This window comes from Barbus barbus, assembly GCF_936440315.1.
Source record: "Barbus barbus genome assembly, chromosome: 21".
NCBI classification, from domain to species: domain Eukaryota; kingdom Metazoa; phylum Chordata; class Actinopteri; order Cypriniformes; family Cyprinidae; genus Barbus; species Barbus barbus.
The window spans coordinates 27,802,740-27,830,575 of record NC_136749.1 but is presented as its reverse complement, the minus strand read 5'-3'; the positions used below and the strand labels follow the sequence as shown (position 1 = coordinate 27,830,575).

At 35.8% G+C, this 27,836-nt stretch overlaps 1 protein-coding gene across 1 annotated transcript in view; it reads right to left on the bottom strand.

Annotated features, from left to right (window-relative positions):
• Positions 1–245: 245 nt before the first annotated feature.
• LOC306887700 (inactive phospholipase C-like protein 2) overlaps positions 246–27,836 on the bottom strand; it is a 40,390-nt gene continuing 12,799 nt past the window's right edge. The window contains exons 2-6 of the mRNA XM_079445660.1: positions 22,328–24,814; positions 18,640–18,843; positions 12,663–12,738; positions 2,682–2,791; positions 246–1,527 (exon numbers count right to left, since the gene is read on the bottom strand). Of these exons, the coding sequence (XP_079301786.1) occupies positions 1,312–1,527; positions 2,682–2,791; positions 12,663–12,738; positions 18,640–18,843; positions 22,328–24,814 (3,093 nt within the window). The 3' untranslated portion in view covers positions 246–1,311. The remainder of the gene's footprint in view (positions 1,528–2,681; positions 2,792–12,662; positions 12,739–18,639; positions 18,844–22,327; positions 24,815–27,836) is intronic.

Sequence of the window (27,836 nt, the reverse complement as noted above, 5' to 3'; positions counted from 1 at the left end):
AGACCTGCAAAAATAATGTAAATGAATAGAATTTTAAAACATTTAGGGCATTTTTATAAGGAATACACACGTTTTTAGGCATACTCTGAAACTATAACTATATATATATATATATATATATATATATATATATATATAAAAGGCATGACAAACTACAGTAAAAATTGTGAATAAAACATTTTAAATCCTTATCTTTAATCTTTCAAATTAAGTGAGGCCTTTGGTGTTTTTTTTATATTTATATTGTAATTAATTTTAATTGCTAGACCTGGAAATGTTATGTAAATTAATACAATCTTAAAACATTTAGGTCATTTTTATAATATTTTTTTTTTTCGGCATGCCATACATATATTTTATGTAATAAATATTGAGAGTAAATTATATTTTTAATCCTCTAAATTAAGGGGGACAAATATCAAATATTGTTGTGGACAATTCTTTGGGCGTTGGAGTGAAAAGGTTGAGAACCACTGGGTTAAACTGTTGGCTTTCGTGTGTCTTTTTTAGCAACACGTTATGTTAAATTTTCAGTCCTGTTTTCTGTACACACACAGAATTGACAAGTTAAGGAATTTTAATTTGTAAGTTGCTTTGGATAAAACCACCTGCTAAATGACTACATGTAAATGCATTTCAATTCTGCATTGTGCACATGGCCAAAGAGACAAATCTATCATCCAGAGACTCTCACCTATTCACATGTACAGTAGCTGCTGGTAATATCTAAAACTAGATTCTCTCTCGAACCACATCCTTAAAGTCCTCCTGCATTTATACAAATAATTTAAAAAAGCCCATAACGGGCCGGGGCCGTCTCGTAAGATCCACATCTCAAGTTTTGTACAAGCAAATAAAATATGAGCTCTTTAAAACATCCATTTCTCATCATAACAAAATAATCTGATCCATTAAAAGTCCACATAGCAAAAAAGGTAGCAGATCTCCATATATATATTTATACTGTATATACAGTAGACAGAACACGAAGTAGTTCTTTATTGTAAACAGCTTCCTTCTTTCCTCACATACGACGTCTCGTTACATTCATGGCTCCAGTTCTACTTCCTCCTAATACTCAAAGTTTGTGCTTGTAGAATGACCTGGAGAGAAGTTCGGCCACGTCGACACCCACCTGACCCCGGAGAGACACGGAGAAGGGATGGGAACGGGAAGCAGAGTAGGCCTTGGCTCCGTTTCGTTCTGAAGCATCCTGCGGGCGAGACGCGCTGAGATCTTTTGAAATGTTCTCTCGGTACACGCCGAACATGGGAGAGGATTTATGGGATTTGGCGGGACGCTTCAGCACCCTCAGTTCTCCTCGTCTGTGATGTTGTCCTCCCCAACCGCCTTCTTCTCTGCTATGGTCTCCGGAATGGCATCCAGGCTGCGGCGAACCTTGGAGCCCGACACGGACGAGGGTCCCGCTCCTCCCTTGGCCAGGTTACAGGTGAGGGCAGCGTAGTGGATCTGTTTCACGTTTTCCAGCACTTCCGCCCGAGCGTGTTTCAGCAGATCAGCCTGGCCCTAAAAACACACGCAAGCAGAGACAAGGGGTCTCAGTCACTAATAACTGGATACAAGTATTCTCGCAGAAAATATTCTCATATTCATGCAAAGGCTTGTTCTTATCACTGTTGTAACTTGACACTGACTTGTAACTAAGCAGCTGCATTTTTATGCAGAATCTACTGCAGGTCGTGCTGTAATCCTCAGTATTTAGGTAATCAATATACTAAAATAAATGTTCAATTATCTATTTTCTATATATATAGAAGATTGAATATTTATACATACACAAACATGCGTAAGTTTAATACTAAAATTAAAAAAAATTAGAAGTGAAAACAATAAAGCTAAAGAAAATATAAATTTTTTTAACTGAAAATATCTAAAATTTTTGTATTTTGGAGGATAATTTTCACCTTGTTACACTTGTGGTGTTCACAGTCAAAAATTACTGGCCTACGAAAAATTGCTTATAATGTTCTTATGCTATATTATGAAGAAATGTTGGATCTATTTATCAGCTTGTTTTAATTAGCACAGGTTTTGTATTTCTTTTTAGAACTGATTGATCATAGGCTTCATTGATTTGAGCTTACGCACTTTGAGTGAAAATTGCCAAAATTATCCACAAATAATGCTGTTTTAATTAAAAAAACTGAGGTGCTACTCATTTTATGTAATAAATAATACATTTTTATAAATATTGTTGCTTCCAAGTTCTGTGAATGGTTGTGACCATATGCAAAATCTAAGTTATAATGATACCATAAATCAATAGCCACCTTTATACTGCAGGATTTCATTAATGCTGAACCAAACGTCTAACACCTAAACATACTCAACCTGTAACTCGTTTCTTTGAATGCCTTGTGTAAGCACTGAGGTGTTTCCTTCAGGAAAAGCAAATCTAGTTAACGGTGGTGTTCTGAATTCTATTGCTTTGGTTGTGCAACCCCGAATTAAACAGTCAGTGTCCCAAAACTGCCACATTGGTTGAGAAACTATTAATACTCATTAAATATTCAAGATGTTAACTGCAATACATCACAGCATCTTAAATCATAAGAAGCACATCTGAGTGTTAAAATCTTCTTATGGTAAAATATATGCAAATCGTCATCTCAAATGGGAGCAGAATTTTTCACAGGTGTTAAAGTCTCAGCTGTGATCACCTTCAGAATCGTGATGTTCCAGGTGAAGCTCTCTATGGATTTGTGGAGTTTTCTTCCCTTCAGTCCCTCCTTCATCGCCATGTCATGTAGCTTCTCATGGAACTCCATCGCTGAAATGACAGATTCAGAAGTTAAGATCATATATATATGATCACATTTTTTGGTGCAAATACATTAAAGTAACTTGACATTTTCATTGAAGCCCAGCAATAAAACATAATAATGGCAATATATACATGTCATAGTCAGACATGCCCCTTTGCCAGCTGTGATGCCTGGTTACTGGTTTAAACTTGGCTCAGGTTTTTAAAAGATTTTTGGGTCAGCACACCTTAATACTGCAGCTTCAACAATTGATTGGCAATTCAAAGCCAATGTTTGAATAAACTGACAGCTCAGATGCCCAGATTATGCAGAGCTGTAATAGCTGTTAATGCTGGATATTTTGAGGAATCGAAAATTTAAGTTTTTTCTATGTATAAACTGTTTATGTAATAAAATGTTTTTGTAGTTTGTGTTGTCCCTTATCAGTGCAAAAGGATTCATGCCAATATTGTCCAAAACCCCACTTTTCAAGGGCATTTCCAAACTTTTGGAGGGCAGTGTGTGTGTGTGTGTGTCTGTATGAGACTCTGCTCACCAAGAAGCATTATAATATAAATATTTTGTAACATTAAAAATGTTTTTACTGTCACATTTGACTAATTTTATGCATCCTTGCCAAATATTATAATTTAATAATTTAGTTCTTAAAAAAAATGTACTGACCATAAATTTCTGAACAGTAGTGTAAATGTCCACATTTATGTATTTGCAGTTTGCAATTAAATATGAGAAATCATGCCTCCAACCAATCAACTGTTGTGACAAAATTTAAACGTTAATTTAAGAACTAAATCAGCAAAAATCAATAAAACACAGAAAAATATGTTTCCATTTATATACACCAGTTTCACAATACTTTATAATAAACCCCTACACATTTTAATATATGAAAGCTTATTTCCATCAAGAGTTCAGAATTGAATCAATCTGAATCAACAGTTTGAACTGATTAAAAGAAATGAACAACTAGTTGAATCTTTCTTGCATTTCAAATCAGAGACGTTATGCTCTGATTCTTGAATCGTGAGATACAGAATAATTGTAAAACTAGTCTAAAAGAACTTAAAATGCGCCTTAAATCACTGCAAATAGAGTCCAATCTTTTGTTTGTGGGACGTCCCAGCTCAGCATGCACATCTGAACTCCTGCCGGCAACAAAATCCCTACAACTAGTCAAGCTTTTCATGCATTCATAAGCTTTGACAACTTTAGTTACCAGGATCAAAGAAACTATGGGATGTGGGCGCACGGTTCAAACAAACACATTCACTTCCTGTCATCTCAACACACCATGAGGTGAGTTTATTCTGTTGGCTCGGATTAAAGCCTCATGGGAGACGCGAGGACAGGGCTTATTGTGTCACACACAGCAGATCCATCTCTTTGTGTTTGGTGTTTTTATCATTCAGACTGGCAGCTTGTTGCGAGTGTCGAGTTTCTCCTTGAGCCGTACGGTGCAAATGAGGACGATAAACACTTGTGACGCGATCAGAAAACAGGTGGCTAATACACTTTTAAAATAGAAAGAATGAGAGGAAGAAAAGACAGAAGGAAGGAAGCAGAGATGAGAGGACAGACAGACATGAATCCTTTCAGACTGCATTAGCATCAAGGCAAAGAACACAGAAGAGATAACCGCACAGTTCTGTTTCTGTCTTTCTTTCGTTCACACTGATCTGAAGAACGGCCACTGAGGAGAGGAAACATCTCTTTTCAGTGATAGTTTAGTTTGATGTGCTGCATCTTCAAAATAAATGCCACCGATATGATGCACGTTGCACACAAATATGACAAGATATGGGTGAAAATGCACCGTTTCAATCTGACTGGCTGGTTTCAACGCCACTTCCAGGACTCGATCTGCCATCAAACAAATCTACAATGAGCAGGCTTGTTGTGTTTGAATCTGAATGAACAATAAAAACAATCATGAGCAATAATAACTTTCTTATATAAAAATAGCATAAATAATAAAAGTCCATATGACTATATTCTGAAGTCATAATTGTTTTGAGTGCAGGTTTATTATCACTTACTAAAACTAAAGAATTCAAAAAATTTTTGAAATGAAGCTGAAATTAATTAAAATAAATAGAGTGACAAACTTAAACTTCTTTCAGTTATAGCTGCAAAGACAGCATTTTCCTAAATTTTCATTTAGTTTAAGTTGAAACACTAAATTAAAAAAAACTATAACTGAAATAAAAATGCATTAAACTTAAATATAAATGCAAAAAATATAAATAAATTAAATTACTATAAACTAGTGTCAAAAGATTAATCGCATCTAAAATAAGTTTTTGTTTACATAGTATGTGCGTACTGTGTATACTTATGTATATATAAATACGCACACATAAAAGTATATATTTAAGAAAAACGTTATGTTTATATATTAAATTTATATATAATATAAATTATATGAATATAAATATATACATGTAAATATTTTTTAAATATATACTGTGTGTGTATTTATATATACATAATAAATATGCACAGTACACACAAATATATCATGTAAATAAAAACTTTTATTTCGGATGTGATTAATCGCGATTAATCGTTTGACAGCACTATTATAAATTCAACTAAAAGTTATAATAAAATTCAAAGCCAATTCAAAGTATTAATAAAAACGGTAATCACATAAATAATACTAAAATAACACTGGTTGTGCGACTGAAACAGCTTGAAACTTAAAATGATTCAAAATTGTTATATTAAAACTTATACAAAAACATAAGCACATAACAAAACTCACTAAAAATGTAATTAAATTAAAATGGAAAAATATAAAAATAAAAGCTCATTTTAAAATATTAATAAAAACTGTAATCGTATATATATTAGGGATGGTAAGTTTCACAGATTCGGCATAAAAGTTAAGGATGCCATGCATTGATTAAAAAAAGTGTTCATGGGATAAAAGTTGCCATTTGTATCACGATGCATCATTTCTAACATATCTGCATCGGTTAAAAGCGGTTTATTTATATATAGTTATTAGTAGATGCGCTAAACTTTTATTATTGAGAAAGTGACCAATATTTTCGAAGTAGGTTGATTTCTCCTCTAGAAACGGTTTCTCAAGCGCATTCTCCATTCACTACTGAGGCTACGTGAATATGACGCATCACAACACTACGGAGACCGAGGCGTTAGAAGTCAGAATGCACTCAAGTTAGTTTATGATTTGCTGTCGGTCTGATCCAAAGGAGTAAATGCCAACTATCTATCTATCACATTTTTTCCATTGCATCATATTGTATTGAATCGCATTGTGTTGAATTGAATCGAAATTGGATCGCACTGCATCGTAATGGGGTGAATCGTATTGCATCACATCGGTAGTTGCTTCATATGAATCTTTAATGTATCGTATCATTGACTACGCATCGAGATGAGTATCGTATCACCTCAGTTACTTAGATGCACATCCCTAGTACATATAAATAATACTAAAATAATACTGTTTGTGTGAGGAACAAGGAATTTAAATTTATATTGAAACAGGTTATGCTGTTACATTTATTATACAAAAACTAATAAAAATGTTGACAGAACATAAAACCAATAAAAATTGTATTAAAATGAAAACTGAATATATAAAATTTAAACCTAATTTAAAACATTAATAAAAATCTGTATGCAAAACCATAATATAACTAATACTATAAAACTAGAAATAATACTAAAATAACACCAAAATAATTAAACTTATAAATATATAGACTAAATAAAATATAATATACAAACCAATTTAATACTATAAAACTATAAATCATACTTAACGGTTTATGTGAGGAACGGACTGAAATTTATTATGCTTTATTTTATGGCAATTTGGTCCTTTTTGGATATTGACAGGTGTTTACAATGGAATTTGTGTGTTTAAAAACACTAAACTAAACAGCAAAATACTGTTTATACCACAGAATACTGTAAAAAGGCCGGATATTTCAGCACAGTTAGGGAATGAAGAGGAATTAGGACAAATACTGTTACTCCTAAGCCCCTGAATGACTGACAATGGGAACGTCCATCAAACCCTGCGCTGTTTCTGTCTTTTTGTGTACATTAGCAACAGGGTGTGAGAGTTAATCCGCCTATAACCGTGCATGTGTTGCGCTCTGTCTCGCATTCTCAGTAATGACATCTAGGTGTGCAAACACTCCCACAGCTGTAAACCCTCTCTGAAAGGAGATCACGGCTTAAACGACAGTCTCTAGATGCAGATCGCTGGCCAATGAGGCGGCATACAAGCCTGGGGAGACAGTGTTTGACTTCGTACAAATAGAGCAATAATGCTCAAGAGGGGGAAGCCATTACCGCAAGCAGCGTGAGCATATTTCAAGATGATTTGTATTCATTCCTGCCGTTACTTTCACACTCTGTTAACCTCAGTGGTGGTGGGCTCTCACGTCTGCGAGCCCCTCGGATTTGACGGGCGGTAAGCAAGGAGAGGTGCTGTCGGGTTAATGATGCATGATCGAGCCGAGGAAGGCGGCCAATGGCACTCCGACAGCTCTTTGTGGCAGGGGTTGCCTAGCAACATACTGTAGGAAGAGTGGGAAAACCCGGGCTGTCATTCCACACGCGCGGCGTCTCTGTGGATGCCAGCTCTGTGACACTGCGCAGACAGCATGAAAGAATGCTGCAGCGCCCCAATGCACGTGTGAGGGCGGCAGTGTGCTTCTAAGACACCCGTGCATCACTTTGTAGCCTTTTATGTGCTTTAAATTACTTCGTTTTACAGAAATGCCTGTAGTCTGGCAGGCTGCTATGCCTCATGCACTGCCTGTCAACTACAATAACGAGAGTGACTGCAATGGCATCATGCTGGCAACGTAAACATGCTTTTTGGATGCGCTAATAGACCTTTAAATGAACAGATTAAAAGAATAGTTCACCCTTAGGCCATCCAAGATGTGTTTGTTGCTTTCTCAGAACAGATTTGGAGAAATGTAGCAGTCCATCACTTGCTCACCAGTGGATCCTCCAAACAGCTGATAAAAACATCACAAAAATCCACACCACTCATCAACCTCAACACATTCACATCTTGTGAAGTGAAAAATCATTTAGGATTTCAACCTTAAACTGTCGCTTCTGGCTAAAATGCAAGTCCATAATCCATAATAACGCTTCCGCCAAAATCTCCTGTTGTCTCTTACATCAAAATCCAAAAACAAGTTTTTGCTTGTAAATGGTGCTTGGTCTTTGCAGATTACTCTCTTGATTCAGATGAGATGATTTTGGATTATGGACTGGTATTTTAAAAAGAAGCAATGGTTTGAAGTTAAAAACCTTGTGATGGATTAGTTTCTTACAAACTTGCAGCATTTTGCTTCACAAGATATTAATTGATAGACTGGAGTGGTGTGGATTATTGTGATGTTTTTATCAGCTGTTTGGACTCTCATTCTGACGGCACCCATTCACTGCAGAGGATCCATTGTTGAACAAGTGACGAAATGCTACACTTCTTCAAATCTGTTCTGATGAAGAAACAAACTCATCTACATTTAGGATTACCAGAGGGTGAGTAAATTATCAGCACTTTTCATTTTTGGGTGAACTATTTCTTTAAACAATATTGGCATTGATGTAGCCTACATACTGTATCCACCTTGACATTTGTAACTTCAATGTGTGAGACCTCTGGTGTTTTTCACTTCCAGTTATTTTAGATGTACAAAAACAGTCCGTTATGCTCCTTTATATTGCAAACTGATATTTATCACATTTAAATGTATTGTTGCAATCATAAACACACTGGTTTGTAGTGTTTTGTCATTACAGTATGTGAAGACTCAATGGCCAACTCAATTAAAGAACACTCAGAAAAGCGCTCTCTCCGCTCGTCCTGCAGATTATCGTAATTATTTTAAGCATGCACCTCTGTTTTTGTCAGCTGCTTTGACCCTGTATTTTCAGTCCCGCACACAGGGTCATGTTTTTATTACGTCATGTCAAGTTGAGACCCCCTCAAGGCCCTGCATTCTGTTCTATTCTGCTGCGCTCCATCTAGCTTATTAAAAATAAATAAATAACCAAAATAAAAATGCATCTAAATTTCCCATTATTTTTGTGGAAACTTATTTCCATGGTTACAAACTGTGTGTGTGTGTGTGTGTGTGTGTGTGTGTATGCATATATGTGTGTGTATATATATATATATATATATATATATATATATATATATATATAGATACACACATACATACAGAATACTGGTAAGTACTTCAAAATGTCTTGCAATATATATATATATATATATATATATATATATATATATATATATATTTTGCAAGACATTTTGTTTAATGAGAATATACTCACTAAACAATATATATATGCAACAATATATTATACATAAAAATAAATATAAAATATGGAGGGCTCTTTACAGCATGAAATCTGACTTGTGTCCATCTACAGCCATAGATTTTTATTTATTTATTTTTGCATGCTTAGATGTAGTGTTATTTCGGTAGCACTTTATTTTACAGTACGTGTACTTCCCTGGTACATACATGGTAAATATATTGTACCTACAGGCAAATGAGTGGTATCACAAGGTACTTACCTGAAGTGTATGTACATGGTAACAAATAAGAAACACTGCTGTACTTAACAGTCATACATGCATGGTAATTAGTTTGTACATACAGACAAGTGCCTGTACATGGTAACTAATTAGATACTTAACTGTACTTACTAATATTTTATTAGTTTTATCTTGGTCTGCATGCAAGCTATGCAGTTGCTTTACTACTATATCAAATCCAAAGCACATAAGCGCAGCCTCCTTACAAGCAACCAACTCCCGCTGGCTTCAGGGTGATGGTTAGTGCTCAAATATTTACAACAAAAGTATATCCTCTACAGGTCTCTTAGATGCTTGGAGCACTGGCCGGCACTGCTTTACTCAAAAGGGAGCATGTTATTTACTCTGCCTATAGATCAATACCTGTTCGGTCTTTTGCCAGTTTTGATTATTCAGGGCTGTCGATGCCAGAGTTTTCCACTGGATTCCACATGGGAACGGGCAAGTATTGACCCACTTTTCCTATTCAACGTTAGCAGCTCGAGCTCCTCGTACAGCTCCATCAGTCCATCTCTGCCACACCTCAAGAGAAGTAAAGCTGCTGCCGGTGGGCCGTTCATCCACATTAACTAATGTGTTCATGCGGGACTCAGAAGTGCACCAGGCGGAGATGGGCTTCTTAAGAGAAGCAAGAAACCACAAAGATTGATTTACAGTGTTTACTGCAGATCAGACAAAGCTCTGTGCGCTTGTGCTGGGACAAAAGAGGATGAATATTTGATGTGGCCACAGACTCTGGAAATCAATAAAAGCTTTGTGGTTTGTCTCACTTCTGACGCAGGATAAACGCACTGCATTAAAAGTGGTGGAAAATGACAGTGTTAAGCAGAAGAAATCAAAGATGAAGCGGCTGAGCGATAGTTTGATGATGAACAACATCAAATTTTCTGAAGAAAGCAAGAGTGTGGTGAACGGTTGCTAAAGTGTTCCGAGTGGTTCTTTGTGCATTTTTACGCAGCGTGTTCACAGTGGTTGCTAGGTTGTTCTAAGTTAATCTAATGCTGCTATTTACATGTTAACCACCTCTCAGAACACCTTAGCAAACATATAGCCATGTCTAGGCAACCACCCACACTCTAGCCTCATGGGGAGTATTGCAAAGGCAAGCAACACTCGCTTTCTTCAGAAAATGCAAGTCAGAAGCAGTGTTTTTGAGAATAAAAAAAGCATATCAAGGAACAAAATTAATACCTGTGTGGCTCCTGATATTGAGGTCTTATGAAGCGAAATAACTGGTCTGTGCAAGAAACTGATCATAATTTACACCAGCATAATCCAGAGCCTCAAGCAAATTAGGAAATCTGATTCTTTTCTGCTACATGGTTCTTTTGGACTGTTAGTCACTAAATCACTCATTTGTTTACTTAATGACGTAACATATACGCAATTACATTATTAAAGCACCCAATAATGATGTGAAATGTGGATGCTCATACGTCTAAAGCATGTGAAGTGAATAAACTGGTCTTCATCAGCTCTACTTTTTACATAAACCATGAGAAACTATAAAAACTTTCATTTTGCAGCTTCATTCAAGTGTTCGGTTCATGTATGCGCATATCACCGGTTCATCAGTCTTCGGTCCGAGTCTAAACTGTTTCCTCAGTTCAGTAACTACTGGAAGAACTGGAGCGCCGAATGATTCATACATCATAGGATCAGATACGCTGCTATTTTGGCTCATTTTGAGTGAGTTACTGTCAGGTGTCCGAAAGTAAGTTCTGATTGAGTAACTTGTAGATCTGTGCTGCTCAAGCAAAACTGTTTCAGACATTTTAGTATGATTGATGAACTGGTTCAACTAGTTCACAAAAAAAAAAAAAAGATGATAATAATGGTAATAATGTTCACTTCATAAGACCTCAATGTACCATGAGGAGCCACTGGTATTAAATTTATGTTTCTTGATGTGTTTTTTTTTAGGCTTGCATTTAATGCAATTTTATGTGATTCACAAAGGACCACAGTTTCAGCTAAAAATATTCTTTACTATTATGCTCATGAAAAAAAAAAAAAAAAAATCACCTACATTTTTGATGACCTGAAGTTGAGTAAGTTATTCACAAATTTTCACTTTTTGGATGAACTACCACTTTAAGGATTTTAATAAACTCCTAAGTATGAGCAACAACAGTAATCGTGTAAGTTGCTTTAACAAGCATTAATAACTGCGGTGCATCAAGATTTATTTGGCCATTATTAAAACCAAACAGGACAGAACTGACACATGCAGTATTGAAGCAGTCGGCAAGCTTATTGATTTAGTGTTGGCTGGACAAAATAGAGCGGTAGTGTGTGCGTTTGGGTGCGGCTCTGATAATTGTTCATCGAGAGAACATCTAATGAATTCTAACAGCTTCCTGTGCCAAGATTCCATTAGTTGAGATCAATGAAACTCACTGCCAGCCTCCCGCATCGATCACCTGCCAATCACGGTCTCCCAGCAACACAACCAAGATGCAGAAAAAAACTAAATCATTATCAATGTTTCCACTCCGCATCACAAGGTTTTATGAACACAATAGGACGTTATCAGATAAAAAGCAACAGGAAAATGAGGAAATGAGAATCACAGCAGGAATTATTTCTTTTTTCACTAATAAAAATGCAAAAATAGCATAATTTGCCAGGCTATATTTAAAAAAAAAAAAACTAATTCTATTCAATTTTGATTCCTCTGTTTTATTTGTGAGATCAGAAGTGAAGCTACACTGTGCACTTCAAAAAAAAACAATCAATGCAATTTCAAAAGGCCACAGATGCACCTTAAAATTAGACAAACGCTTGATAAAACACGCCGCCTTTCTTCTGCATTCGGCTTTTATCTTTCATTTCGGAGTGAATGCAACTGAGGCCGATCTTCGGCGATTGCATCGTGCAGCTGTCGGCGTCACATTGATTTCATGGCTTTGATAGGCCATAGATGTTTACCCTTTTAGTCCCTGTTAATTAGAGAACAGAGCGCGAATGACACTATTGAGAGTCAAAAAACCCCTACTTGAACGGTGTTTGAAAAGCAGGACATCACACAGGTGAAGAGAAATGCACAATGAGCTTTATATAACACAGCCTGGCATAATTAGTTCTTTCTCTTTGAGCTTTTTTAGTATGAACACACTTGTGGTTTCTTTCTATTTCAGAGGGAGCTGCGATCGAAAGGCCGCGTCGATCGCCTGTGTTCCAAGAAACACCCGTCCCTTGCAGAACACTGTGTCTTTCTCTCGCTCGCCTTTGTGTCTTTGCTTTCGGTTTTTCGTTCTTACCTGCTTTCTGGACTTGCAGTATTCGATCGTACACGCTGTCTGAGTTCTCCAGCAGTGTTTGGCTGGTCTGGATCATCTGTGAACATGGGAGAAAGGGACAGGTAATGAGCATCTGTGTGGTTACTGTAACACTCGGATGACAGCTCATTTGTAGTGTGCCAGCAGATACTCGTACATTCAGAGGTCATAAGAAACGTAACAAATACATTCCAGTCACACAGAAAAAAAAAGAAAAACTTAAAAAATAGCAGCCTACAATCAATAGTTAGTAATAAAAATTATGTTCTACTTTTGCATAAATCACAGGAAGACATGTTCACGAATTTGTGCCTAAGGTCATATGAAACAAAACAAATACATTTCAGTCAACAGAATAAGAAAGTAAAAGAAATAAATAAAAAGCAATACAATATTAAAATAAATAAATAAGTAGTATTATTTTCTCCTTCTGTCTAAATGATGAGAAGACAGTTCATATTTATAGTTTATGCCTGAATATGGGTCATATAGGCTAGTAGGTGTATAATTATAGATATTATTAAAAAATATGTCAGAGGTCATATAAAACAAATACAGTCATTTACCTGAACAATGAAAAATAAAATAATAATACAGAATAAAATAAAAATAAATACACAGCAATATACATTATCCTGTACTACTTTTGAATAAATGGCAGGAAGACATGTTATGTTTATGAATTTGTGCCTGAATATGGGTCATACATTAGCTGTATAATTTACATACCATATTGAAAATAAAATAGTGATAATAAATAATGCACTAAAATATAGATAGTAACAAAATAATAAATTACTACTCTAATAAATTACACCCCCCCCCCCCAAAAAAAAATAAAAAATTAAACAAAATACATTAACAGTAATAAAAATAGTAATCAAATACAGTCAAATACAGTAGCATCCTGTATACTTTTATATAAAAGGCAAGATGATAAGTTGGGTTTAAGAATTTTATAAATTAAACAATTAGACTGTAATAAATAAATAAATAAAAAGTAAAATAATGTCATATCCTGGGGTACTTTTGTATTAAAAGGCAAGAAGACAAGTTTATGAATTTATAGGTCCTGTATAGAGTTATTAATTTTACAGTAAATTATTCACATAATTAAAAATAATTCACAGATATTATTTCAAATTAAGTTGATTTCAAATGTAAGATTAGTAGCTACAATGTAAAACAGGAAGTACATGGTCTTTGAATTGGTTGTGCACAGCTCGCCTAATGAGGAAAGTCATAGCAGGACAGAAAGTGGGGCAGATTATGTAACAAATATGCTCTTTTGTTGAACGAGAACCCACACCCTTCTAATGAGGTGAGCAGATTCCTACATTTAATTATGCCAGACCATTCAGACACGCACTAAAACTAATTCAGACAGACATCTCAGCACAGGCCAGCGGCTACAGATCCGGCAGCGCCACATCAGAAAGCCAGAGCCTAGTTAAAAAAACTTATCTTATGAGACTCAACATGCTGCCAAGAAACACAAAGTAAAGTTGCATTTATTAAAGGCCATTTTAAAGCCTTTTTTCCTCGCTGAAGTTCACTTATAATGCAAGTCTAGTTGTTTTTCATGTTTATTCTGTACCCTCTCTCTGACCCTTAGAAATAAACACAATTTTAATAAAGCTAATTACTGTATATTTAATAAGTCTATATGTAAATGAGTTATGTTATGATTTACAGCATAGTTCATCTCAGTCTCAAGCCTCTGTTTAAGTTTATTCATGCAGATTATGCATATGCTCATTCGGACCTTTAGACTCTTGAAATGCTGGCCCGTATCATAAAAACAAAGACCTCTGGGAAGAGTTTACAATTACAAAACATAACAGGGTGGGAAATGTGAAGTCATGCTTTAATTGTTGAAACTTCCTGCATTTAACATGTTGAATCCATTTTGCAACAACGGCTGTTTTGTCGAAATAATGGTTGATTAAATAAAAAAAACCACCCTTTATCCGAATCATTTCAGAGCAAATACATAAATATCATGATGGATATTTTATGATACAAGTACACTGCTGTTAAAAGATTTGAGGTTCATAATATTTTTGTTTTTATCTCGTATGCTCTCCAAGGATCCTTATCTGATCAAAAATACAGTAAAAACAGTAATATGTGAAATATTATTGCAATTTAAAATAATAACTGACTAACTGATTTCTATTAGAATATATAATTTATTTCTGTGACGAAAAGCTGAATTTTCAGCATCACATGATCCTTCAGAAATCATTATAATATGCTGATTTAATGCTCAAGAAACATTTCTGATTATTATCAATGTTGAAAACAGTTGTGCTCCTTCATATTTTTGAGGACAACATCATATGTTTTCATTTGGTTAATAAAAATGTATTTATTTGAAAAATCTTGCTGAATAAAAGTTGTTGTTGTTATTTATGCTTATTTTAAAGTACAGAAATGTGACCCTGGAGCACAAAACCAGTCATAAGTAGCACAGGCATATTTGCAATAGCCAAATAGCCAACGATACATTGTTTCCTACCGTAAATATATCAAAACCTAATTTTTGATTAGTAATATGCATTGTTAAGAACTTCATTTGGACAACTTTAAAGGTGATTTTCTCAATATTTAGATTTTTTTGCACCCTCAGATTCCAGATAGTTGCATCTCAGCCAAATATTGCCCTATCATAACAAACCATACATCAATGAAAAGATTTATTCAGCATGTATAAATCTCAGTTTCAAAAAAATGGACCCTTATGACTGGTTTTGTGGTCCAGGGTCACAAATATGTTTCTGGAAAACGAGTTACAAAAGGATGATTTTCGCAACCTGTTTGTGCTATTGCTTCTATGACAATGAGTCAGCTGACTTCGTCGTCTTGAGCAATTACAGGCTCTTGTGATGTAGAAACAAAGGATTAGCTGAAACTTTAATTCAATGCACTGTTATCGGCATAGGTCCTTAAGTACCGCAGGTCAGTCTAATTGAATCGTACATCTCTTTAGCGGCCAAAAGCATGACAGGGTCACTTGTCGGGGGCCAGATTATCTTTCCACGCCAACAAAGAGCAGAACAGCTGCTTTAGCATATTTCTCTGATGGCTCGTGCTCAGAAACCTCTCACAGAGATCAATCACGAGGCTGTGGCAACTTTCCAGGAAGTCGGGTCAGAGCGCACACTTTCTGATGGCATCGCCACGCGCCGACATCGCCCAGACCTGACAGATGCAGACAGGAAAGCTGACAGTGCTCAAGCGTTAAAACTATTTCTTCACACCTTTCTACTCTGACATCCATGTAGACGTTGCCTTCATCTGCAACCAAAACAATCGCTGAAAGAACCAGATTTGGGCTTGCACAGGCAAAATACCTCTCACATTCTCTACAGAAAATGCACAAATATAGTTAGGTGACACTAAAGTTACTTACAGTACACACATTATAGTAGCAACCCCATTTGGAGTAATTTAAGGCTAAGGATTATGATCAATACCACACTGGTGAAAGTTCATGAATGCATTTTAATCAACTTGAATGAATCTAATCTATCAAACTAGCTCTTCATTCAAATCATCCAAAAATCAATTCAGATCAATTCACTGCAAAATCATTCCGACACATTTATTGACAAGAGCCCAAGAGCCAACACATACAATCTGGCATATTTAATACCGGTTAAAAAAAATCTAAAAAAAAAAAAAAACCATCTAAAAAAAAAAAAAAAACACCATCTAAAAAAATAAATAAATAAATAATAAAAAAAAAATCTTAAAAAAAAAAATAAATAAAAAAAAATCTAAAAAAAAAAAAAAAAAAAAATCTTAAAAAAAAAAAAAAAAAAAAAGGGTATATATATTATTATATATACATATATATTATTATTATTTTTTTGCTGTGAAGGGAATGAATTTGTAGGCATACACTACTGTTCAAATGTTTGTTTCTTTCTTTACTCATTTGGGATGCATTTAATTGTTCAAAAGCAACAGTAAACAAACGTTTTCAACATTCATTATAAGAAATGTTTCTTGAGCATTAAATCAGTATATTAGAATGATTTCTGAAAGATCATGTGCCACTGAAGACTGGAGTAATGGTGCTGTAAATTCAGCTTTGCATCACAGGAATAAATTACATTTAAAACACACTTAAAAAGAAACTGCAATAATATTTCACAAAATTACTGTTTTTAAAGCATTTTTGCATAAAATAAATGCAACCTTTGTAAGCAGAAGAGCTTTCTTTCAAAGGGCCTTAGAATGGAATGGTGTTTCAGAGAAGAGTGTAACTAAAAAAAAAAATTATGCAACACCATTTAAAATCCCTTGATATTTCCTGGTTTTCCATGACTGGATCTTTAATCACTTGGCCACACCACAGCTTTTTGGTTGTATCTGTATCAGAGATGTGGGTAACGCCTCATGCGCGCACAGCTGCAGCAGCTGTCTCATCGCTGACATGCCCACTGTCATTACATTACTAATGGCTGGAGAAATTGCAGCCTTGGTGGCAGACAAACCACTATAGGGGGTATTTATAGAGTGGGGGACCAGGAGGAAGAGAACAGCTGGTGCACAAACAGTGCTGCGTTTCCTCAAGGATGTGCATATTGCTCAGCTCATTCATATGTGCTTGTCATTGGACAACAAACAGTTTGCTCTTTAGATTTCAGAATTAGCCAAAAAAATTATTTTCATAAATGTGTTTGTTTTTGGAACAATGCTGTTGAAGACGTTTTATAAAACCAATGATATAATAAATAAGCCAATTTTTGACATGTTGAAATGAGGAATTTGGTCTCATGGATCTTTTGTGTTCCTCTGCTTCGGCGTTTGAGCTTTGAGACTTTTATTTCGTTCCTGCTCATCAAACTGCAAAACACGGCTATTCATTGGGCAGTTTTCCCAGGAGTTTGAATTTACAATTTGTGATGGTGAATTATTCAAACATAAGCAAAAACAAAAACTGTTGCGACTCATTATCATGACCCGTGGATACAGACCTGCTTTATTCATGGTTGCATCATCACAACTCATCAAATCTGAGTCACCATGCATCCAAAAAGACTGGATTTCACTTCAGGCTACATAAAATCATGCAAACTGAATGTGTGCCTGCAGAATTTCCCAGAAAGCTTATGGACATGGACTTGTTTGGTTATTAAACATTTCAGCAACAATACGTTTTTCCAAGCCATCGACGATCTAATTTTCCACAAATTCACTGTAAAAATGTTTTTCTTAGTATTTTTCCCTTGTTTTCCAGTACAAATATCTAAACATTCTTAAAATCAAGACACGTTTATGAGAAAATCAAAAATACTTAGGATATTGTTCTTAAAATTCTTAAGAATAGTTAAGATGTTTTAAAACAAAAGTGAGTTTATGCTTAAAACAACAATGCATCCACCAACGGAATTAGAAAAAATAATCTTAAACAAAATTAGCTTCTCAAACAAGAAAAAAACGTTTTTTTTTTTTCTGAAAGACGCAAGTCCTTTCGCTTCAAGTAAATGCATCTAAACATAAACATAAGAATGTTTAGTTATTGGTACTGGAAAACAACAACAAAAATAGCGAGGAAGAACATCATTTTAAAAAAGATTTTTTTTCTTACACAAAATATTTGTTCTTTTTTAAAATAAACTCTGTTTCGATAGATATTAAGTCTTGTTTTCTGAAAGTCATTCTGCTTCTCAAATATCTAAATGTAAACATACAAGAACGTTTAATGTTTGTCCTGGAAAACAAGACAATAATATTGAAGAACAACAATTTTTTTTGCAGAGTATGGATCAGAATGATACATTTCAGCGAAACCTGAACACTTTGAACACAGTCTGTTCTGTTGTATGAAAAACAGCTATGTAAATATTCTCTTTGTGTTTCAGTGAAAACAAATAACTACATAGGTCTGGAAACACGAGAGTGAATAAATAATGAACTTTCATTTTTGGAGGATAAATGCACTCACCATCTCATAAGCGGTGACCACTTTCTTGAGGACTTCCGGCAGCAGGCCCTGGGCCTCCATGGTGGGGTACTGATCTTTGAGGTTAAACAGCAGAAGCGGGCTGCTGTCCGGCCCGACGAGGCGCGGGGAGAGCGCTAGTATACACTGCTTCAGGTTAGCCACCGCAGAGAGACCGCAAAGCTCTTTAAACGGCACAATGGCATTCTGTGAAGGACATGTAGGTCAAAGAGTGAGCGTGCACAGAACAAGTTGTTTTATGATAATATCTACCACCAAATGTAGGGCATTAATCAAAATGAAAGCAAAATTGCAATATGGCTTCAATTTAATAAATATCTACACGTGCTGTGTGCTTCAAAGTGAAGCATGGCACTGTGTTCTTTTACACGCGAGCTGCTCATTATCTGTTTGCAATGTTTCAGAGCGATTCACACAACCATCCTTTCTGCATCTTCTCTGAGTTTGGGTCACTTTGATGTGCATTTTGGGAACGTAACATGCAACAACCATCTTCTTATACTTGAAATGAGAAGCGTTTATCAACAAAACAGAAACCCTGTGTTTTCCGCCAAAAGTTTTCTTGACATTTGAAAAATTAAGAAATTAAGATAGACAGGCATAAATATAAATACTGTAATTTTACAGTAGTAATTAAAAATACATTTTCTACATTATTGCTATTACATGTGGTGTTCCATCGAAAATATGTTTCAAAGGTTTGACGCTTAAGAAATTAAGACATGAATACAAATTAATATAAATACTATCATTTTACAGTAGTAATTAAAAAAATTCTTACTTGACTTTTTCAGTAAAATATTACAAAAGTAATATATTTTTATTTTATTTAATAATTTTTATATTTTTATTTAGTAGTAGTAGTAGTAGTAGTAGTAGTAGCAATAATAATAATAATTTTAAAAAAATTCTTGTTTTTCTTCAAATTCTAATTTTAGTAATTTTTATTAGGTTTCCTATTATTGTTATTTTTATTATTTTATAGTCACATTGATATATAATCACAGAATTGTGGCCAAAAAAACACATTTAAATCACTTTGAAATTTCATAAAATTCACAAATGGATTTTTCCCCAAATAATACAATTCTAACCAAACATATTTTAAAAATGCCATGAGAAAGTACAATACTGACTGGCTACTATTATGTTCTGAATGGAATACTAACATACTGCATGCTGTGCATATAATTTGCTAAAATGCAATTTTATATTATTTAGTTTGCTTTGAACTACAATAATACCTTAAAGTTACATGAGCTGATCAGGTTGCATGTTTACTTCAGCAAATGCTTTCTAGTTATAATCTGTAAATACATACAGTATTTTGCACATTTCACCTCTTGCAGTCCAATGAATTAATAATTCAAGAAAAAAAAAAATCAAGTCTGACAATATCACTTACTGTACACTAGAAATGTTGAGCACATTGCATTATGGGATACTGTACTGTATGCATACTGCATGCTACATCTAATATTCTGTGTATGTACGTTCATAACATGCAGCAGAAATAGCAAGAGCATTATAGTAGCATGCTATTCTGAACATAACCGGTGACCTAATTGTGGGAGGTGACGAGAAAACAAAAACCAAGCCAATGGTAGCAATGTGCCGACTTCCCCATAGTGAACGTCCCCGAACAAGAAATGTGATAGGAAGTGGTTTTAGTAAGTGAGTCTTCTACAAAAGCACTGCTCTGACTGTAGGAGGAAGACCTAATTTTTCTTGTGAAGTTTAACACACAAGCAACAGCAATATTTAACAGACACATTTACCCACTACAACAACTGAAGCGTCACAGCCTCAGAGCCTGGAATTGTTTGTTCCACAGGAAGAATGCAATGTAAATAGAATTATTAAAATACCTGTAATGTATTGCATGTTATGAATAAAATAGCTTATGCTGAAATAAAAGCAAACACCAAAGCCAGAGACCACGTACACTGCTCCGTTCTCTGATTTTAAGCCTTTAAATGTAAAATAACTGAAACATTAGGGATGTGAGTTATATTAATATATTCATGATGTTTTTGCTGGCAATATACTGTAAAACTAAACATTATGCATTTAAAAAAAATGAAATGCTTTCTGTTAATAAATTCAGACTGTTCATTTAAATGAACTGATACTTAATTTACCATCAGTCGTAAACATTTTACTAGCCGCATGTTATTTATTGTGAAAAATACTGAGAAAAGATATCTTTTAGCTTTCCAGCCCCACAAAGAATTAATATAAAGAAGATGCACTGAAATATTCTTTTGATCATCACTAATCCTGAAGTATGAATCAAGGTCGTTCTGACAAGATTGCGGTGTTCATTCTGAAGGCAACCGCCCAAAAACCAACGAACAAAAAAGAAATTGAAACACCATCTGCGATATAATCTTATGAAGAAGAAAAAACGGTTTCCTGACTTCAAAATCTTCTCAGTGCTTTCTTGTTATAGTAGTGCCAACCCCTTTTATCCATGAGACGACCTTATCTTTTCTTAAGGGACATAACCGACACATGCCTCAGGACATACTAACCCTGTGTTATGTAACATTTTCCACATCAAATATTAAAAGGAATTTGGCTGATCTTCTACCTGTAGCCTATATATGAGAATACTTTCAGTTCTCATGGCTAAAAACGGGTCTGCAGTCAATCTTCAAGGTGTTTTTAGTGCCGGTCCTACAAGTTGTGCAACTTTGAGGGATTGCAGCTGATTAAAATCAGCACTTTTTGTTTATCAGTACCAGAGAGATTTCAGTTCAAATGCTCCTGGCCTTGTGAAGAGACATGTCCTGTAAGCTGTGCTTCCTTCTCAGGGTCGACTTTCTGAAGTTTCATTTGAGAAAGCTTTCTCATGCTACTAAAAGAAGGCTTTTGCCACACTGAAATACAGTTGGGCAAGCTGTCTTGGCAAGCTGCAAACTAAACATTTGCTGAGTTGATACATTTGCATAACTTTGCAGATACTGAATGGGGTGAATCTCACAAAACATATCCAGGTCGTATATCACCTAAAAATAGGACATTATATTTTGCCTAATTACCCTACGAATAATACTATGGAAATCCCTTTTCTGCCATTTAATTAAAATTTTTTAACTTTTATATATAATGTAGATATACAATTACTTTTTTTGTCTGAATTGCGTGATATAAACTCACAATTCTGAGTTTATATTTTGGAGGGGTTTTTTTCTCGCAATTATGAGTTTATATCATGCAATTCTGACTTTATTACTCGCAACTGGGACTTTATAATCACACAATTCTGAGAAAAAAGGTCAGAACTATGAGTTTATAATCACAAGCCAGAATTGCGAGAAGTAAATTCGAATTAGAATTATGAGACAAAGTCAAAATGATCTTTTTTATTTTTTATTCAGTGGCAGAAACAAGCTTCCACGTAAGAAGAATATACAGTAATTCAAAAACTTTTTTTTTTATTACACCAGTGACTGGTGATGTTTTTAATAAAAATATTTTTCATTCAAGAATTTAATTATAAAATAAAATTCTATAAATAAAACTGATTTTCAGATTTTTATTATTATATATTTTTTTTTACATTGATGGTATGCTGCTTTAAATTAAATATCAACTAGGAATGAATTTACAGAGCCTTTATCATGTCATGACTTTTTGTTTCTCAATGAGGTAAGTGTTCTCTCACCTGCATGTTCTCTCTGAGATCAGTGGCCTCCCGAAGTGGTTGTGCAGCAGATTTAAAGACTTCATCTACTGGCTTGATGAGAAGTATCCTCATAGTGGCGTACTCCCGACCCCTTTTACCCTTGCGGACCGAAAGCCCCCTTTTGTGAGGTTTTCCACCACCACGACGGTTAGTAATGGCCACATGGACGAAGACCCAGGCATGTGGAAGGACTTCGCCCGTCAGCGACTGGAGGGGAATGTGGCGGAAACCTGGCTGAATGCATTCAAATGGAATTGTGTACTGACCGATAAACTCGTCTCCAATGTAGTCGTCATCCAGAACAACAAAGCGCACCATTGCCAGTTCCGGAAGGTTAATCTGAAACTCGAAACTCTCGTCAAAGATGGGGTTGTCACCATTCTGATGGATTGTTTTAGTCCTTTGTTCTGCACAATCTGCAGGGATGCCATGAATTTCAATGTAAACGTAGGGATCCACCACATCGCCTTTGGCGCCTGAGCCCTTGGGTTTGGGGAAATTTTGTCCACTAATGATCTTTATGTGAAGTAGCTGTGGAGACACTCCCGGAACAGAGTCTTTAGTATTGGCACTGAAATAAGACACCTGCTCCCTCATGATCGCTGGGCGTAGAACATACCCACAGTTCCCGTTTTGTCTAAACCAGCCGATGTTGAGGTCCATCATGAGACCAGGTGTTTGATAGTTCATAGCTACTATTTGACAGCCACATTTCCAAAAGTCCTGGGGGTTCATGTTGCTGGAATCAATTCGCATTGGACTTGGATAAACCCTCGCTAGAAACTTCTTGTTGTAGTTAACGAACTCGCCAGGGTGGTCAGTGGCACACCGATTGGCAAAGACCTCATTGAAGGAGCAGAGCTCCCAGTGCTTCTGGTTCTGGAAAGCCGTCTGGAAATCCTTAAACCGAACAGACTTGCATAAGGTTACCAAGTCCGATAGATCCTTAGAGAGCTGGAACTTTTTGGGTTGAACAACCGTCTGCTGCTCACCACCTTCGTTGTTCATGCTTTGAGACATTTCCGCACCCTCGTCCTCATCCGTCACCTCGCCTTCGGAGCCGGTGCAGTTGCTGGCAAGTTTCTTTCCTTTCAGAAGAATCTTTCCCTTTAGGTCCGAAGGAGACGGAAGGTAGTTGTCCTCAAGTTTGGGTGGATCCGCGTGAATTTTGTCTCCAAGTATTTTCTTCAGGTGCTGAAACATTACCTTCTGTTGCTTCAAGGAACAGTGGTTCTCCAAACACAAGATCAGAGGAAATTCCGAGGCTACAAAAGCGTACTTGTTGATGGTGTCAATGACATTGCGGAAGACAATATGCGAGGTCATCGTATGGCCCGTGTAAATGACCGGTTCATTATCGGCCCCATCCCACACATCAAGTTCCACACTCCTGCAGCCCATCTTTAGGGCACGGATGTAGCCCGTAATGTCTGACGGACCCCTGAACTGGTCCTCAATCAGGTAGGTGTTGTGGGAAGAGTTTATGTAATAGTGAGAAAGGGGTTGGTTCATGTCTTGGCATACTATTTTTTGTTCCGGATCAAAGACGTGGCAGTCTGCTGACATGAGGTAATTGGTAAACCCATCCAGGGAGAGCCATCCCTTGAGTTGCCCCTCCTTCGAGGGTTCATACTTCTGAATAATTTCCACACAGATGTCTTCGCTCACCTTGGCCATGCCCTGTTCTGCCTCCAAAAATATCATCAAGTCCTTGGTGTCAAGAAATTCCTTGTTGCTTGAGAACTGGACCAACAAAAAATAGATTTCTGGTCTCGTGCAAAGGTCGTGAAAGACTTCGATGAACTCCTCCTTGGTCACGTCGGAACCGATTTTATCTCTCGCTTTGTGCAACTCTTTGAACTTCAGCTCTATCTTGACATTTTTCACTCCAGGACTTAACTTCTTGATCAGCTGTACGGCCGAACAAAGACTAATGCATTTTCCGCCAATAACGTCCGCTTTGTCGAAGAGGTCGCCCAGCCAGGATGCACGCATGTTGTCCTGACTGCTCTGAATCATGTTAAGTGTGTGTTTTCCATACGATATTAAGTACCGGAGTCCAGTCACCCATATATTTGCTACATCGGCTGAATTTGCCACTAAATCAAGCGATTCATAGTTCTCCCCATAGATTACAGAGAACGCACAATCCTCGGAAATCTGATCCGAAATGCCATTGGTCCTGAAGGTGTCCGTGTTTTTACCAGTTCGCACCTCTTTAATCGATTTTACATCAATCTTGGCCTTGTCTGACTCTTTTTTGGATGGCTCCCATCGCAAAGACTGCATGTCGGCATCTAGGAGGAAATATCGGTAGTAGACTCTGGAGTTGGAGCGTACTTTCCTCAGTTCAGAACCGTCCACCATAGAATTAATACAGTCGCTTGCACTGCTGATCTTCTTCTCTGTTGGCATGCTACTGAACGACACAGTCTTTTTCCTTTCCTTGCAACGCCTGGAACCATCCTGGAAAATAAAGCAATTTATCATCAGTATTGAAGCGCTTGACAACTACAGTATAATATGATGAACACATTTATGGAGAAGCATAAAATTTGGACTTTCCCCAATATTTTTCAACCAAATTTACAGAAAACATGCTAAAAAACAAACTGTATTATTATTTTATACTAATTTCATGAGCTTACTTAAATGTATTTAAAAGTATTTATTGTAAAATATTATGATAAATAAACACTCTTTTATTGTTAATTAGACATTTGTGAGGTTTATACTTTGTTTTAATAAAAACTCACGTTTATAGATTTACATAAATGCAAATGTGCATATTTATTAAGCACATCATTTGCATAAGTAAGACCAGTAATGTGCATTACAGTAATTTCATGTTGACTTTAAAATATAAACTACTGAATTTGCATATTCAAATATACTGAAAGAGTAACATAAAATGGCTAAAACCACAATACAAACTGGAGTTTTCCTATTGCATCATCTCTACTGGTGTGTGCTGTAATCACTGCTGGTGTTGTGACCGAAAAAGAGCATCAATGCGTCCTTTACGTTTATACCACCCTGAGCCTAGAGGCAGGAAAATATTGAGCTAAACCAGGCTTAATTAAGAAAATAATTACAACCGTTTCATCATGAGAGAGCAGTTAAGTCTTCACTAAGGCCCAAGAAAAATGCAATATAAAAGTTTAAATGTTTTTGCCACTATTTTTTTCACATATCTGCCAAATATCTGTTGTTGCCTGTTTATTAAACAAACAAACTGCATTAGGATATACAGTTAAAATGCATACAGAGTTTAAATTACATTCTGTACTTCCAAGTCCCTTCAGACTTAAACTCATAACATTGCTGACAAATACACCATACAAGTAACACTTTATTATATGCATATCTATATTTTGTGAAAATATAGATATGCATATTTGAGTGAGAAAGTACACAAAAAGTGACAAATGCCTAAACCTTTTGTAAGCATCATTAGTTTCCAAAAGAATTAGCAGCATGTGAACCTGTAAAACAAAACCTGCACACTTAAGCTGAATAAAGCGGTGGCTGAATTCACAGGATTATCTACAAATAGGCATTCATGCTTCACATGATTATTTAAATCCCACACCACTTCCGTAACGTGACTTATTTCCAGTTGAAAAAGATAATCAATGAGGAAAAATGATGGTGTTGTGTATTTGAAATTGACTGGATCATGAAAACTGGGCATTGCATACCAAAATGGAGTAAATTAATAAAATAACAAATTAATAAAAATGCGTTGCATAAAATAATAATCGAGAAGATTTTGGTCATATCACCCATCTTTAAGCATGTGTAATGCTCAGAATATGTGAAATAATATTTGGTTGAGCAGAAACTGTACAGTTTGCTCCAGGGACTGTGACCCCAAGAGACACGGAGACACGACACTGACTGAGTTTCACACGAGTCTCTTATATAACAGATTGCATCAGGCACATCAATTAACAGACATTAATTCATTTTAATCTTATAGAAGTTATATCAAACTTCTAAGATTTATCTGTCCATAATCTGTTTGGCAAAACATTCCAAAGCTCAGTCAGTCATTCTTATTGTTTCCTCCAGTATTCAGCACATATCTTGAACATCTCTGTCCTAGTGGCGCACAAAACACCAGAAGTTCAGTGGATTGTTACCCGTCAGTAAACACAGCCACTCCCAATGTCCCATGGTAACCCCATGTCCCCTGAGAGGTCAAGCCAAAATCTGGCCCCATCCATCCAACCGTCTATCAATATGATGCCGCACAGGCGCTGGAGCTCCAGCACTTACTGCGAGTAATGGCCCATGCGAATGTCAATGGCTTTGGTCCACTGGAAATTTATTCTAGCAGGGTCAAAGGAAATGTGCCTTCCTGTTGGAAAGAACTGAGCTTTGGAGGTTAACCTAATTGTGGTTGGAGGGAATAAGCCCACAGTAATCATAAAACATCAATGTCATTACTAAAAAATGAGCTTTCTAAAATCCTTTCCTAACATTATTTGAATCTTTTTCAAATAACTGTAATCATTTTATATATTATTTAAATATTTTTTATATGAAAACAGGAAATTTTATTTTTATTTTTTCATCCTACGATCTAGTGTAATTGACTTCATGCTCACAGCACTCATACTGCATGAAAACCAGAGTTTACTAACAAGCAGTCAGCCATTTTACTGAATATTTAGTCAGGTAATCTATGTGTATGTAGTTAATTATCCAGCACAAAAGTGTGTTTTCTGCTAGACTTGGCTGGGTATTGTGTGAGGGGCAGGAGGCCTGGAAAAACAGAGGTCAACTCTTACATAATGTACATTTTTCAAGTCTTATGAAAAACATTGAAGACTTTTGAGGAATTAGTCGAAATATTATCTTACGCTTTAACCTCCTCTGCTCATGTTGAATGACTGACACGTCCAGGAAATTAGGAACAAAAATAACATGTCACACATGACAGCGCCGTTGACCACATCTACAACCAATAACAGCCTTTGGCAAGATCAATCGTGAGAAACAGACCACCATCTGAGGTTGGAGTCGCTTCAGGTCTCTTCAAACAGCACTCGGCTTGCAACTAAGAATATCTTATCCACTTTTTATAGTTTTTTCCCTGTTCGGTTAGGTCAAGTCAAAGACTAAATAGGATACACTACTGTTCAAAAGTTTGGAGTTGGTATGATTTCTAAAAGTCTTTTATGCTCACAAAGGCTGCACTTATTTGATCAAAAAACATTAAACAGTAAAATTGTGAAATATTGCGATTTCAAAAAACTCTTTTCCATTTGAATACATTTTAAAATGTCATTTATTCCTGTGATTTTCATCATTATTACTCCAGTCTCAGCGTTACACGGTCCTTCAGAAATCATTCTAATATGCTGATTTGCTTATCAAAGAACGCATATTATGATGTTGAAAACAGTTGTGCTGCTTTATATATTTGTGGATACATTTTTTCAGGATTATTTCAATGAATATAAAGTTCAAAAGAACAGCA